General features: G+C 43.4%; 2 protein-coding genes across 7 annotated transcripts in view; both read left to right on the top strand.

Moving 5' to 3' along the window:
- ppm1ba (protein phosphatase, Mg2+/Mn2+ dependent, 1Ba) overlaps positions 1 to 3201 on the top strand; it is a 50803-nt gene extending 47602 nt beyond the window's left edge. For 3 of the 6 annotated variants that reach the window (XM_071409397.1, XM_071409395.1, XM_071409396.1), the window contains 3 exons: positions 254 to 270; positions 400 to 589; positions 692 to 3201. In XM_071409397.1, coding sequence (XP_071265498.1) covers positions 254 to 270; positions 400 to 430 — 48 coding nt within the window. In that variant the 3' untranslated portion in view covers positions 431 to 589; positions 692 to 3201. The remainder of the gene's footprint in view (positions 1 to 253; positions 271 to 399; positions 590 to 691) is intronic. The other 3 variants (XM_071409400.1, XM_071409398.1, XM_071409399.1) reach the window with 2 other exon arrangements.
- Positions 3202 to 3628: 427 nt separating this feature from the next.
- Positions 3629 to 14184, top strand: slc3a1 (solute carrier family 3 member 1). Its single transcript, XM_071409402.1, has 10 exons — positions 3629 to 4116; positions 5014 to 5193; positions 5305 to 5447; positions 5575 to 5700; positions 10958 to 11077; positions 11491 to 11615; positions 11839 to 12040; positions 12187 to 12369; positions 12582 to 12704; positions 13634 to 14184. Exons 1-10 carry the CDS (start codon positions 3636 to 3638, stop codon positions 14060 to 14062), a joined length of 2112 nt encoding a protein of 703 aa, XP_071265503.1. The 5' UTR covers positions 3629 to 3635; the 3' UTR covers positions 14063 to 14184.
- Positions 14185 to 15638: the final 1454 nt, after the last annotated feature.

The following is a 15638-nucleotide window of genomic DNA, read 5'->3' as shown; positions in this document are numbered from 1 at the left end:
ACCTGCTCTCCCTCTCTTCCTTGTTGCCCCTGCTTCTTTCTCTGATACTGACATCATAGAAAACAACTTAAGACTTGTCTGTGTAACGTAGCAAGACGTCTACACACACACTTTTATATGGAGGCACACACATTCAAAACAAGTGTGCGCATGTCCTCAGATAATCTCATACTTTACACACTCTTGATAGACACTGAGGGTTAGCTGGTGCATACTTGTAGATCTAACTGTGTGTTCACTCTGATTAATGCAGCCCTCCTGTATCATTTGGTAAGTTCACACATACAAATACATTCCTACAGTACTCATGCCCCCTTTACCCTTAACTCTTTGCTCAGTAGTGTCGCCTTCAGGTAAAGTGTTCAAATTGGCACATTCTTAATCTGACTTGTTTTATAGGCTGCCTCCTTTGGGGATGTACCAGATGTGATTGTCGAGCACTTCAGGAGAGGTGCTCATCTCTGAGATCTGGGGAGCGATCCCTGCTTGTCTCCTTGGAGTGGAGTTGGTTTTGTTGTGTAGGGGGCCATTTTGGATTGGTGTGACGTAAACAAGCCAGGACTGTCTATGATGAGGAGTCTGTCATTAGGTATTATGGATTTACTTGTCATGCTGTTTCTAACAATGTATTTTCTCTTCTTTCACTTTGCCTCTCCTCTACTCCATCTCTCTCTCTCTTGCCGTCCCACAGACTGGAGCAGACCTTGAGGACCCCTGGTAACTGGCCATCAGAACTGCCTGTTCCTACAACGGGACTCCTTTATACACAAGACATCTTTGCTCACTTTATTCCTTTTTATTTTTCCTACGATACCAAGAGATCGGTTGGACCATAAACGACGATTTTAAAAAATCACACAAAAAATCAGTTAACACACAACACAAAGGATTGCAAAACATTTTTGATTAAAAAAGGGTGTTTAAAAAGCACTCGTACATCTGAGCTGTCTTTGCTGCAGGTGCATGCTAACAATGGAATAACATGAGAAAAAAGAAGAAACCCGCACACGTTAGAGCTTTGTTGAAGGCCTTGAGGCCGATACGTAAAGCTTAATAAAGAGCAGCGATACTAGCAAGAGTAGTGTGCAGGTTTCTTATTTTTTCTAATGTTAAAAAAGGGGGGAAAGAAAGACTGCGATGGTAGTATAAACGATGTATACAAAATATATATACTAGACAAATTAAGACTTGTTGTTTTTTTTCCTTTTTATAGCTTTTTTGTGGTTTTTCTTTTTGTGCTGATGAAGAGACACGAGGGCCGTAGTTGGGACATTTTGTGGCCCATCCCTGTGCAGTCTGGGGTGCCTTTTTCCCCATCGCTGAGGATGGAGGAGCTAGCTGTTAACTGACCAGGCCCCAAGTCCCTGCTTCCAGACACAAGGGGCCCTACAGAGGACCACCACTGGGTCAGGGACTCACTTGCCTGTGGCTGCCTGGCTGGACATTGCTACTGGGATTTCAGATAGACAAACCCAAATGTGTGGACAGGATAGGAGTGACTGGCTGCATTCTATGGCATTACTTGTGTGGAAGGGTTTGGAGACTGACCGCTTTTTGCACCTTTTCCCCTCACCTTTTCTCTCCAACCAACAACAGAAAAACAACGGAGACCCAGCTAATGTTTGCATTGACAGACACTGCCTAAACTTCAACCATTTCACTTCCATAAGCTTTCTAGCCTGCTGTTGATCAAGAAAAATTTAAAATATATATCAAATCCATATATTTTTGATTTATGTAAAAAAAAAACTTTTAAAAAACGTGTCAGATGTGGCCTACTGTGTGTGTGTAAAGATGAGGAAGTTGCTGGTTTGTTGACTTTAGGAGTCAAGCAGAGATCTTGATTGACACGTGAGGAGATCTACGTGTGTGTGGGGGTGTGTACAAACCAGCCGCCCAAGGACTCTGGGTTTTTGGGCTAAAGGGATTCTAACTGCCCAACAAAGCCTCACTACTCATTTCTCCTTGCACTTCTCTCTCTTTAGATTATCCTATGTTCTGTCTTTCCTCACCCTCTCCTTAAAATGCAGAAACGGACTCTTGCAACAACTTGCCTTTTATTAGATTTTTCTCGGATAATATTATTAAGTGTGTTCTTTTTTCGTTTAGCAATTTCAAATTTCTAGGCAATGATGACGTTCACCTTTTAGTTTATTTTTCAAATGCCGTGTTAATAGTGTAATATGGTTGTTCCATTGCGTTCTCTAAATTTCAATAGAAATTGCTTGTATGAAAAAATGAAACTGATTAAATGTGTTAAAAGGAGAAGTCAAGCATGATTTAGTGTGCCGGTGAGGTGGCTCTCGGCCCAGGTTTCTGGCTTGGCTATGATCTGGTACACAAGCCTTGGTGCCATGTGACTTAGGTACTTGAATGTTGGGTGTGGTTCTATTTTTGCAATATTGATTTTCATGAGATAATAAATGTAAAAAATTGGGGGGGGTTTAAGATTTTTTTAGCTGTGCATGTTTTGTGTTGGAGGAATGCGTGGTGTGGGATGGGGGTCAGACGGGTGGGGTGGGGGTCCTGGTTAATGGGTATGTTTAAGCTATAGTAGACACTGGGTTAAGAGGGTGTGGGGCTGCTTTGAATGTAATTCACCTTCACACTACCCTGCACAGGCTGAGCGGAGGCTACAGATGCTTTCCTCCCCCTGGTTATTTGATGACAGAACTTACCCTGGCATTTAGTTTTCATTGGAATATATAGGCTATAGAGTCCCACGTGGGGTTATATTAATACGATCTTTATTCTCATCTTCCTCCCTAACTGGAGCAATGTGCTGGCCCCGCCCCCTATTACTAACTGTAATGATTGAAAAATAAGAATGTTTGTGATGTTTTGGGGGCTGGAAATGAACTTGGTGATTTAGTGCCCATGTTATTCATCCTGATTTTCCTTTTATCTTTTTTTGTGTATCTACAAGTATTGACATATAGAATGGTGATCATTTCCACATTTTATTTATTCCTGATTTTAGCCTTTAACATGAGAGGTGCTGTATTTGAGAATGGTATGCGGTTATGATGTGTGGCAGGGTTTGCCCCGCCCCCTCTGCATGGTCACCTGAGTGAAGAGGGGTTCAGGGGTCAATCGTGGGTTTAAACCATACCTCCTGATAGTTCCCAATATAACATTGTGATGTTTCAGACCATACCGTGAGCATAATCTTCAATAAAGGATGGATACATTTAGATGAAATTACTATGCTCTGTGTGTTATCTTTCAGTCCTGCATGGGTGTATATACACACACACACACACACATACACACACAATGTAGAGTTGGGATATTGGGTTGTTCTGTTATCAAACTGATAAGATGGTGACTTTATATGAATGACATCTGTTTTGTCATAGTGTTTATAGTAGTTGTGCCAGAAGAAATTGCACATAAATCATAATCTAAAGATGTATCACTCACAATTCTAATCTTCTGATTCTAGGGAAATGTGGCTGCATTCAGTCTTAACGTTAACTCGATGTATTCAAGCTCATTGCATTCAAACCAACAAATACAGCAAGAGGATAATCTCTGACCACACGTTTACAACTCTCCAATTTCCCACATTCCGTGGGGGTTGTACTATGGACCCTGTGACTAGTGCTACCTTTTATAGAGTGTTGTTTGAACGAATGATTACAAGGAGTCAGTTGCTCTCAACAAAGGATTTAGAAGTAGACAGGCACATGTTCCTAGACATGAGCTCCGGTACAACCAACGGCAGCCGTATGGAACTGGGGGAGTGCATCCGAAACACGGGCTTCCATGAGGATGACGAGGCAGAGGATGCTGTTGGTGGAGACGAAGAAAACAGGACTTCGACGGTCAGGATGTCCCCGGGCAAAGAGGAGGATACTTATACCCAAATCAAACCTTACGCGGGCATGCCTAAAGAGGTCCTGCTTTTATATTCAGTCCAAGCTCGCTACCGACTGCCCCGGGAGATCCTGTTCTGGCTGACCATTGTGTGCACCTTGGCGCTGGTCGCACTGACCATCACGGTGATCGTTATATCGCCCCGTTGCCTCAGCTGGTGGCAGTCCTCTCCTGTGTACCAAATATACCCACGTTCCTTCAAGGACTCAGACAGCGATGGTATCGGAGACCTCAAAGGTAGTATATTCAAATTCTTCAGAGTAGCCTATTTTCTTGTAGCCTACTTGGTGTTCGTATTCATTCCTAATTCATAAAACTTTGGGTAGCACGGTGAGCACTATCCAACTCCTATGAATTATGGTGCATATTAGTAGGCCTATGGCTATACCATTATATTTGATGAGTCTATTTAAGAGCATAATGAGTGCTTTCATGGAGTCATTACCGCCGGGTATTGAAGTCAGGGGATTGTTGTTCCTGCTTTGAATTGCACTTGTTTTACGCATCACTTGTTTTATAGGCTTACATTAGGTGGTCATTAACATCAGTCTCCAAACATCCCCTCATATTTCCCGTAATCAAGGATACATAACATCCTGAGCAACAAACCCGTTACAGGCCCAATACTCTTACTGTAGCCTTCCTCTATTAGAACTACCACAGCTCCAGCTAAGAGATCTGGTCCTTTATGGTACAGTAGATATTGGGCTCCTGAGTGGCGCAGTGGTCTAAGGCACTGCATCTCAGTGCTAGAGGTGTCACCAGACACCCTGGTTCGAATCCAGGCTGTATAACAACCGGCCGTGATTGGGAGTCTCATAGGGCGGCGCACAATTGGCCTAGCGTTGTCCGGGTTTGGCCGGCGTAGGCCGTCATTGTAAATAAGAATTTGGCTTTCCCCCTTAGCCGGAGAGTTAATGGTTCAAGCCCAACCTTGAATATTGCACAATAACTATATAGATAAGATGGGTCACAATCAGATACATTTATTTCATACACTAACATTATTTAGAATCACCCTGTGTAGTGTCAAATTTCAGAAAGCTGAGGATTACGTGTGTCAGAGTTCTAAGGTTCATGCACGGTCATTTAGTTTAGCCACTGTTGATTAACGTTGCTGCACCGTATGTTCAGGCATCTTGGATAAACTGGATCACTTTCAGTACCTGAACATCAAGGCCATCTGGATCAGTCCGTTCTACAAGTCTCCCATGAAGGACTTTGGCTATGATGTGGAAGACTTTAGAGACATCGATCCACTCTTTGGCTCCATGCAAGACTTTGATGAACTCCTCGCTGCCATGCATGACAAAGGTGAGCAATTTGTACAAAATATGTATATTTTAATAACTGTAGTAGTAGTACAATTCCTCACTTATTTTCCACCGCTCTCCTAAGTGTCACCTTTGACCTCTCTTCCCCCAGGGTTGAAGTTGATCATGGATTTTATCCCTAACCATACCAGTGACACGCACCAGTGGTTCAACCTCAGCAGTAGTGGACATGCACAGTACAAAGACTACTATATCTGGGCCAACTGCAATACTACCCACGCCCCCAACAACTGGGTGAGGATCATTTTCACTCTGTCATTGATTATTATAATTTAAGTTCTATTTGTAGAGGGATGACCAGACCAGAGTATTAACCAAATAACTGTACTCCCCTGTGTGTGTGTGTGTGTGTTCGACCCAGGTGAGTGTGTTTGGGAACTCCTCCTGGACGTATGTTGAGGAGAGGCAGCAGTGTTACTACCACCAGTTCCTCAAGGAGCAACCCGACCTCAACTTCCGCAACCCACATGTTCGGAGAGAGATGACTGTAAGATATTGCTCATGCACACACACAATATGTGGCCGATTTAAAGACCTGTTCCGAACTTTGGCGACTAGTAAGTATTTTTGAAACCTCTCGCTTTGGGCTGGATGTGTCTGTGTAGTTCATACATGCATCATCTATGAGCAGAATTACTGTGTTACCTCAATTAACCACAAAATCCCTAGTTTGAAAGCGACAAGTTTTTTGGAAGCTGTGCTGCGCCATTTTCCCTACATTTCCCCCCACGTGGGCCAGCCCTAGAACCCAAACAATTACAGTTGTAGACAATGAGCTTCAGCCCCTTGCCATTTAAGTGACAGCTAGCAAGATACAAACAGCAGAGCGAGAGCAATGACATGGTGCACGTATCTGCACATATGTGACGTAGTACGCCATTTTCAGGGACCACTTTTGGCTCATGAGCGCTACTTTCAGAACTACTGGCAAAAAAGTATACAAAATAATCTCTTTAATCAAATAATTATACATTTATCATGCTATATACATGATTTATTCCCTAGCTATAAGACCCAGTTTCCCAGGAATGGTAAAGAGAGAGAGAGGGGAGGGCTGAGTGATGAATGAGAGTGAGAGTGGCTTAGCCCTGTTTTAGGTGATGATTGACGTGCTGTGTGAATGAGGAAGAGAGAGGAGTTGTTTTCAGCCCCATTCACCCCCTCTAGTCTGTTCTCACGTGAGTCTACCTAGGCCGAGGTAAGAGGGAGTCTGGTGTCCCACTCATGTCACAGAGAAGCCTTTATACTCAGTTAGCTGGCATAGTAAGGCTTACCTGAGAGAAAATAATCCAGGCCATCTCCTATGCAAGTAAAAAACAGTGGGATCTCAGCAGCCTTTACCAATGTGTTGCTACAGTTGCTGTGGTTATTGATTTATGTTTTATCCTCTGTTTTAGTGGCCAGGTTACTCATTATCTCTGAGTAGTTACTATGGTTTTTACAACTGGAGACAGAGTCAGAGAGCCCAAAGTGCAGGACACGGACCATGTGTAACCAGTGGATGCCTGTGTTTTATCTATTGATGAGTGACTAGGTGTGTCAAATGACATCTGTGGACCTTAGTTATGAGAACAAGCAGACATTATACTGGACATGACTTGAGTTACAATCAATACATTCATGTTGAAATAACTATCATATGTACACTGAACAAAAACATAAACGCAACATGCAACAATTTCAAAGATTTTTACAGAGTTACAGTTCATATATGGAAATTAGTCAATTGAAATAAACGCCATACATGCTGTCTCCCATTTGCCCGGTACAGTTGAAACCGGAATTAATATGTGAAGAGCACACTAATCCAGCGTGCCAGTGGCCATAGAAGGTGAGCATTTGCCCACTGAAGTTGGTTACGATGCAGAACTGCAGTCAGGTTAAGACCCTGGTAAGGACGATGAGCATGCAGATGAGCTTCCCTGAGACGGTTTCTGAAAGTTTGTGCAGAAATTCTTTGGTTGTGCAAACCCACAGTTTCATCAGCTGTCTGGGCGACTGGTCTCAGATGATCCAGCAGGTGAAGATGCCAGATGTGGAGGTCTTGGGCTAGTGTGGTTGTATGTGGTCTGCATTCGTGAGGCTGGTTGGACATACTGCTAAATTCTCTAAAACGGTATTGGAGAGGCGGCTTATGGTATAGAAATGAATATTAAATTCTCTGGCAACAGCTCTGGTGGACATTCCTGCAGTCAGCATGCCAATTGCATGCTTCCTCAAAACTTGAGACATCTGTGGCATTGTGTTGTGACAAAACTGCACATTTTAGTGACCTTTTATTGTCCCAGCACAAGGTGCACAAGTGTAATGATCATGCTGTTTAATCAGCTTCTTCATATGCCACACCTGTCAGGTGGATGGATTATCTTGGAAAAGGACAAATTCTCATGAACAGGGCTGTAAGCTTTCTGTGAGTATGCACAATTTCTGCAGTGTTTTATTTCAACTCATGAAACATGGGAACAACACTTTACATGTTGCATTTATATTTTTCGTTCAGTATATACAGTTGAAGTCGGAAATTTACATACACTTATGTCGGAGTCATTAAAACTCGTTTTTCAACCACTCCACACATTTTTTGTTAACAAACTATAGTTTTGGCAAGTCGGTTAGGACATCTACTTTGTGCATGACACAAGTAATTTTTCCAACAATTGTTTACAGACAGATTATTTCACTTATAATTCACTGTATCACAATTCCAGTGGGTCAGAAGTTTACATACACTAAGTTGACTGTGCCTTTAAACAGCTTGGAAAATTCCAGAAAATGATGTCATGGCTTTAGAAGCTTCTGATAGGCTAATTGACATAATTTGAGTCAATTGAAGGTATTTCAAGGCCTTCCTTCACACTCAATGCTTGACATCATTGGAAAATCAAAAGAAATCAGCCAAGACCTCAGAAGAAAAATTGTCTGGTTCATCCTTGGGAGCAATATCCAAACGCCTGAAGGTATCACGTTCATCTGTACAAACAATAGTATAAACACCATGCACCCACGCAGCCGTCATACCGCTCAGGAAGGAGATGCGTTCTGTCTCTAAGAGATTAATGTACTTTGGTGCAAAAAGTGCAAATCAATCCCAGAACAACAGCAAAGGACCTTGTGAAGATGCTGGAGGAAATAGGTACAAAAGTATCTACAGTGGGGAGAACAAGTATTTGATACACTGCCGATTTTGCAGGTTTTCCTACTTACAAAGCATGTAGAGGTCTGTAATTTTTATCATAGGTACACTTCAACTGTGAGAGACGGAATCTAAAACAAAAATCCAGAAAATCACATTGTATGATTTTTAAGTAATTAATTTGCATTTTATTGCATGACATAAGTATTTGATACATCAGAAAAGCAGAACTTAATATTTGGTACAGAATCCTTTGTTTGCAATTACAGAGATCATACGTTTCCTGTAGTTCTTGACCAGGTTTGCACACACTGCAGCAGGGATTTTGGCCCACTCCTCCATACAGACCTTCTCCAGATCCTTCAGGTTTCGGGGATGTCACTGGGCAATACGGACTTTCAGCTCCCTCCAAAGATGTTCTATTGGGTTCAGGTCTGGAGACTGGCTAGGCCACTCCAGGACCTTGAGATGCTTCTTACGGAGCCACTCCTTAGTTGCCCTGGCTGTGTGTTTCGGGTCGTTGTCATGCTGGAAGACCCAGCCACGACCCATCTTCAATGCTCTTACTGAGGGAAGGAGGTTGTTGGCCAAGATCTCGCGATACATGGCCCCATCCATCCTCCCCTCAATACGGTGCAGTCGTCCTGTCCCCTTTGCAGAAAAGCATCCCCAAAGAATGATGTTTCCACCTCCATGCTTCACGGTTGGGATGGTGTTCTTGGGGTTGTACTCCTCCTTCTTCTTCTTCCAAACACGGCGAGTGGAGTTTAGACCAAAAAGCTCTATTTTTGTCTCATCAGACCACATGACCTTCTCCCATTCCTCCTCTGAATCATCCAGATGGTCATTGGCAAACTTCAGACGGGCCTGGACATGAGCTGGCTTGGGCAGGAGACCTTGCGTGCGCTGCAGGATTTTAATCCATGACGGCGTAGTGTGTTACTAATGGTTTTCTTTGAGACTGTGGTCCCAGCTCTCTTCAGGTCATTGACCAGGTCCTGCCGTGTAGTTCTGGGCTGATCCCTCACCTTCCTCATGATCATTGATGCCCCACGAGGTGAGATCTTGCATGGAGCCCCAGACCGAGGGTGATTGACCGTCATCTTGAACTTCTTCCATTTTCTAATAATTGCGCCAACAGTTGTTGCCTTCTCACCAAGCTGCTTGCCTATTGTCCTGTAGCCCATCCCAGCCTTGTGCAGGTCTACAATTCTATCCCTGATGTCCTTACACAGCTCTCTGGTCTTGGCCATTGTGGAGAGGTTGGAGTCTGTTTGATTGAGTGTGTGGACAGGTGTCTTTTATACAGGTAACGAGTTCAAACAGGTGCAGTTAATACAGGTAATGAGTGGAGAACAGGAGGGCTTCTTAAAGAAAAACTAACAGGTCTGTGAGAGCCGTAATTCTTACTGGTTGGTAGGTGATCAAATACTTATGTCATGCAATATAATGCAAATTAATTACTTAAAAATCATACAATGTGATTTTCTGGATTTTTGTTTTAGATTCCGTCTCTCACAGTTGAAGTGTACCTATGATAAAAATTACAGACCTCTACATGCTTTGTAAGTAGGGAAACCTGCAAAATCGGCAGTGTATCAAATACTTGTTCTCCCCACTGTATATCCACAGTAAAACGAGTCCTATATCGACATAACCTGAAAGGCCGCTCAGCAAGGAAGAAGCCACTGCTCCAAAACTGGCATAAAAAAGCCAGACTATGGTTTGTAACTGTACATGGGGACAAAGATCATACTTTTTGTAGAAATGTTCTCTGGTCTGATGAAACAAAAATTGAACCGTTTGGCCATAATGACCATTGTTATTTTTGGAGGAAAAAGGGGGACGCTTGCAAGCCGAAGAACACCATCCCAACCGTGAAGTACGGGGGTGGCAGAATCATGTTGTGGGGTTGCTTTGCTGCAGGAGGGACTGGTGCACTTCACAAAATAGATGGCATCAAGAGGGAGGAAAATTATGTGGATATATTGAAGCAAGACATCAGTCAGGAAGTTAAAGCTTGGCCGCAAATGGTTCTTCCAAATGGACAATGACCCCAAGCATACTTCCAAAGTTGTGGCAAAATGGCTTAAGGACAACAAAGTCAAGGTATTGGAGTGGCCATCACAAAGCCCTGACCTCAATCCTATAGAACATTTGTTGGCAGAACTGAAAAAGCATGTGCAAGCAAGGAGGCCTACAAACCTGACTCAGTTACACCAGCTCTGTCAGGAGGAATGGGCCAAAATTCACCCAACTTATTGTGGGAAGCTTGTGGAAGGCTACCCAAAACGTTTGACCCAAGTTAAACAATTTAAAGGCAATGCTAGCAAATACTAATCGAGTGTATGTAAACTTCTGACCCACTGGGAATGTGATGAAAGAAATAAAAGCTGAAATAAATCATTCTCTCTACTATTATTCTGACATTTCACATTCTTAGGATCACCATTTTATTTTAACTGACCTAAGACAGGGAATTTTTACTGGAATTAAATGTCAGGAATTGTGAAAAAAAACAGAGCCCTGCTTTTTTCACCCTGCAGATGTTCTATGTGATTTTAAAAGCCATAGGCGCTGTATAACTGCTTCCGTTCATCTCTCTCTTCAGGAGATCGTTCGTTTCTGGCTGGAGAAGGGAGTGGATGGGTTCCGTATGGATGCTGTGAAGCACATCCTAGAGGCCAAGCATCTGAGGGATGAGCCCCAAGTGGACCCACAACAAGATCCTGTAAGCCTCCTCATTTCAGCCCATATACCTCTCTGATCGTGGGGTAGGCTGTACCAGATTTCCCCCCTGATCACTCTTGTGAATTAGTTACTTCATCACAGAGTAATAGCATGGGCATACTATAACGGGCTACCAGATTGTTCAGCATAGGGGAATGAACTTTCCCCTGGAGAGAACGAGAGGCCAGGCTTTCTGATAGGCTACGTTCTCACAGGGAAGGGATTAATAGGAGCATATTTCTCTGGATTTGAGAGTCAACATTATTTTCCTCATTCGGCACAATTACACCAAGCCTCAGCGGTAGCACAGTAACTAGAGAAGAATTGTGCAGGAAGTAACCTCCACTGATACCATCTCTCCCGCCTTCTCTGGCCCTGGTTCTCTTCTTTCCTCCCCTCTATTACCCCTTTCAGGATACAATTGACACAGAGTTTGAGCTCCACCATGACTACACCACCACCCAGTTAGGGCTGCATGATATCCTGCAGGCCTGGAGGGGAGAAATGGACGTCTACAGTAGAGAGCCAGGCCGATATAGGTATCCCACTATCCATTTCACCTTCCATAATTTGTCAGTAATGCTTTATACATGTGTAATACTGCTGTTATTACTCCAGTAATAACATTGTTATAAACATGTTGTACATCGTACTACCTAGGTATAATGGAAACTTAATATCAAGTGCTACAGATTTTTCATATTCTGACTCACCTTGAAGTAAGTGGTATATTTCAATTTGTATTGTCCTAACTTCCAACAGGTTTATGGTAGCTGAGTCCTATGACTATGAGGAGACTGACAAGACCATGATGTACTATGGGACACCCTATGTTAAAGAGAGCGACTTCCCTTTCAACTTCTATCTGATGGACCTGCCAACTAATCTGACTGGAACTGGGGCTCAAGGCCTGGTCAATCTGTGGATGGCCAACATGCCAGTGGGGAAATGGCCAAACTGGGTGGTAAGTGGTTAGAAAAACAGAACTTGTCAACATCAGACATGTAAAAATGCAGTTTAACATTGAGATAGCAGATATAAAGCTGTATTGATAAGAATTGCACATCAAAAACAGCATTTCCCCCTGAGGAATGGCTCCGTTGTCTTTAGGTTGGGAACCACGATAAACCTCGTATCTCCTCCAGTGTTGGCCAGGAGTACATTAAAGTGATCAACATGCTACTGCTCACCTTGCCCGGCACACCCACCACTTACTATGGAGAGGAGATAGGCATGGTGAACATCAATGTGACCATTGACGAGATCCAGGACCCCTTTGGAAAGTTTAACCCTGTAAGTGTACCGAACCTGGAATGCATTCACTTAAGTAAAATGTTTTGAACGTTGATAGAAATTTCATGGCTGAACATTCTGTAACATTGCATTGTATTGAACAAGCCCTTGGTCTACAGTAGGATCAGTGATCAACCTGTTCTGGGCCTGCTTGTACAACAGTCAACATCCAGGACTATAATGCTGACACATGTGCCTGTTCCATACTGTAGAATGCCAGTCGTGACCCTCAGAGGTCCCCCATGCAGTGGAGTGATGGGTCGAATGCTGGTTTCAGTGATGCCAATCATACCTGGCTGCCTTTGCACCCACACCACACAACAGTTAATGTGGAGGTAGAGTACACTCCTCTTTTAGTGATGAGATCTGGGATACACTTCTGAGTGAAACAGTTATGAGCGCAGTGTAACATTGAAACAACAGTCTCTCCAGGATTCCGTGTTCACAATTTTTTTGTGTGCAAAATCAACAATTCCCTGCATATTAACGTTTTATATTTTAGTCATTTAGCACAGGGTTTCCCAAAGTCGGTCCTGGGGCCTCAGCTTTCGGTTTTTGCCCTAGCTCTTACACAGCTCATTCAAAAAACCAACTCTTCAACAAGCTTTGATGATTTGAATCAGCTGTGTAGCGCTAGGGCAAAAACCAAAACGTGCACCTGGGGGGGACCGAGTTTGGGAACGTTGATTTAGCAGACGCTCTTATCCAGAGCGACTTACAGGAGTAGTTAGAGGTAAGTGCCTTAAGGGCACAGACAGATGTTTTACCTAGTTGGCTCAGGGATTCGAACCAGCAAACTTTCAGTTACTAGCCCAATGCTCTTAACCGCTAGGCTACCTGCCACCCCTATTATGAAAGGGCATGCTAATTTGACCAATCACTGCACCATTTCTGCATTAAACAGGCAAATCGTCACAATATTGTCACATAAAAATGACCCATTACCGCAGTACAAAAAGAGGCCTCGCAATTTCAACCAATCATTGCACATTTACTGCATGGTATGGTTCAATCAAGCCATACGGCAACAAACTTTTCCCCTCGTCAGCGCATTTTCGCGACAAATTGGACAAAATCATTGCATATCACCATGCAAAATGTCAGAATCGCTGCAGCAAAATCAAGCAGTTTTGCCCACAAATACAGTATCACGAAAACCTGGTGGGACTGAAAAGAACAGTATTATGAGGTTGTCTGTATAGTAGTTCACTGTCATCGGATTGATACTATCAATTCTCTATTATATTCTCCATGCCCTCTCCAGGCTCAACAGAAAGACAGCGGGTCAGTTCTGTCTCAGTACCGGGCCCTGAGTCTCCTGCGACAGGCCCAGCTGCCTCTCCATCGGGGTTGGATGTGCTACATCTGGAGCGACGCGGATGTCTTTGCCTTTCTGAGGGAGATAGACGGCCTGGACAAGGCCTTCCTCGTGGTGCTCAACTTTGGAGCAGACTCTGTTATAAACCTCTCGGCCATAACAGAGCTGCCGGAGCAGCTAACACTTCATATGAGCACCAAGCAGGAAAACTATGGGATGCCGGTGATTAAATCTAAAATTTCCACGGCGCGAGGGGAGGGGCTGCTACTTGAGTACTCCACCCACATGCGGTTCAACCCTGGCCACGCCTCCCAGTGTTTTGTCTCAGAGAAGGCCTGCTACTTGGGAGTCTTGGACATTCTGTATAAGTGCTGAGTACTGCAGCCTCAGAGTGGGAGGAGAAATCACCATGTCCTCGACAATCAAATGTGTTATGATGAGACTGGCTGTGATTGAGTCAGTGTGTGTTCAAATAAATTGACTGTTCAAAATGTTTATTTGTTCTCATTAAAAACAGCATTAATTTTCCAAATGTCATTCTCTTCTCACCACAAATATGCAGATGAAACAACTTACTTGCAGTTCTCACCCTTCTAATGTCACGACTGTCACTGTCATACTGTAGATCAGGGATGTCACTAATTTGTCTTCAGTCTTCACGAGGTCCGGGGGGCTGCACTGACAATGTGTTATTTCCTCACTGTCAAAATGAGCAAAAGATAGTCCTCTATCCATTGTTTTTGGAATTTTAATTTGGGTGATTATTAGTGAGTTGGACACAGTCCAGAAACTGTATAAATGTAGGTCCATTATCATTACTACACTGTTTTGATTTGGTTTTAGTCATTTTAAAGTATACTGAACAAAAATATAAATGCAACATATAAAGTGTTAAAAGATCCCAGAAATGTTCCATATGCACAAAAAGCTTATTTCTCCAAAATGTTGGGCACAAATTTGTTAAAATCCCTGTTAGTGAGCATTTCTCTTTTGCCAAAATAATCCATCCACTTGGCAGGTGTGGCATATCAAGAAGCTGATTAAACAGCATGATCATTATACAGGTGCACCTTGTGCTGGGGACAATAAAAGGCTACAAAAATTTGCAGTTTTGTTACACAACACCACAGATGTCTCAAGTTTTGAGGAAGCATGCAATTGGCATGCTGACTGCATGAATGTCCACCAGAGCATTTAAATGTTAATTTCTCTACCATAAGCCACCTCCAACAATATTTGGCAGTATGAACAGCTGATAAAACTGTGGGTTTGCACAACCAAAGAATTTCTGCACAAACTTTCGGGAAGCTCGTCGTGCTCACAAGGGTCTTGACCTGACTGCAGTTCAGTTTCGTAACCGACTTCAGTGGGCAAATGCTCACCGTTGATGGCCACTGGCACACTGGTGAAGTGTGCTCTTCACGGATAAATCTCGGTTTTAACTGTACCAGGTAGATGGCAGACATCGTGTATGGCTTTTTTGTGGGCGAGCAGTTTGCTGATGTCATCGTTGTGAACAAAGTGCCCCATGGTGGCGGTGGGGTTATGGTATGGGCAGGCATAAGCTACAGACAATGAACACAATTGCATTTTATCGGTGGCAATTTGAATGCACAGAGATACAGTGACGAGATCCTGAGGCCTATTTTTGTGCCATTCATCCTCCACCATCACCTCATGTTTCAGCATGATTATGCACAGCCCCATGTTGCAAGGATCTGTACACAATTCCTGGAATCTGAAAATGGCCCACTTCTTCCATGGCCTGCATACTCACCAGACATGTCACCTATTGAGCAAGTTTGGGATGCTCTGGATCGACGTGTACATCAGCGTGTTCCAGTTCCCGCCAATATCCAGCAACTTCTCACAGCCACTGAAGAGGGGGACAACATTCCACATGCCACAATCAACAGCCTGATCAACTGTATACGAAGGAGATGTGTCACGC

Source organism: Salvelinus alpinus, chromosome 7 (genome assembly GCF_045679555.1).
Source record: "Salvelinus alpinus chromosome 7, SLU_Salpinus.1, whole genome shotgun sequence".
NCBI lineage: Eukaryota > Metazoa > Chordata > Actinopteri > Salmoniformes > Salmonidae > Salvelinus > Salvelinus alpinus.
Note: the sequence above shows the minus strand (reverse complement) of the source record. Positions and strands in the feature narration are given on the sequence as shown.

Coding starts and splice junctions, on each gene's coding strand:
- slc3a1 (XM_071409402.1), top strand. CDS start 3,636: ATGATTACAAGGAGTCAGTTGCTCTCAACAAAGGATTTAGAAGTAGAC. Junction 12,041..12,186: donor GGAAATGGCCAAACTGGGTG/GTAAGTGGTTAG, acceptor CGTTGTCTTTAG/GTTGGGAACCACGATAAACC. Junction 12,705..13,633: donor ACACAACAGTTAATGTGGAG/GTAGAGTACACT, acceptor TGCCCTCTCCAG/GCTCAACAGAAAGACAGCGG.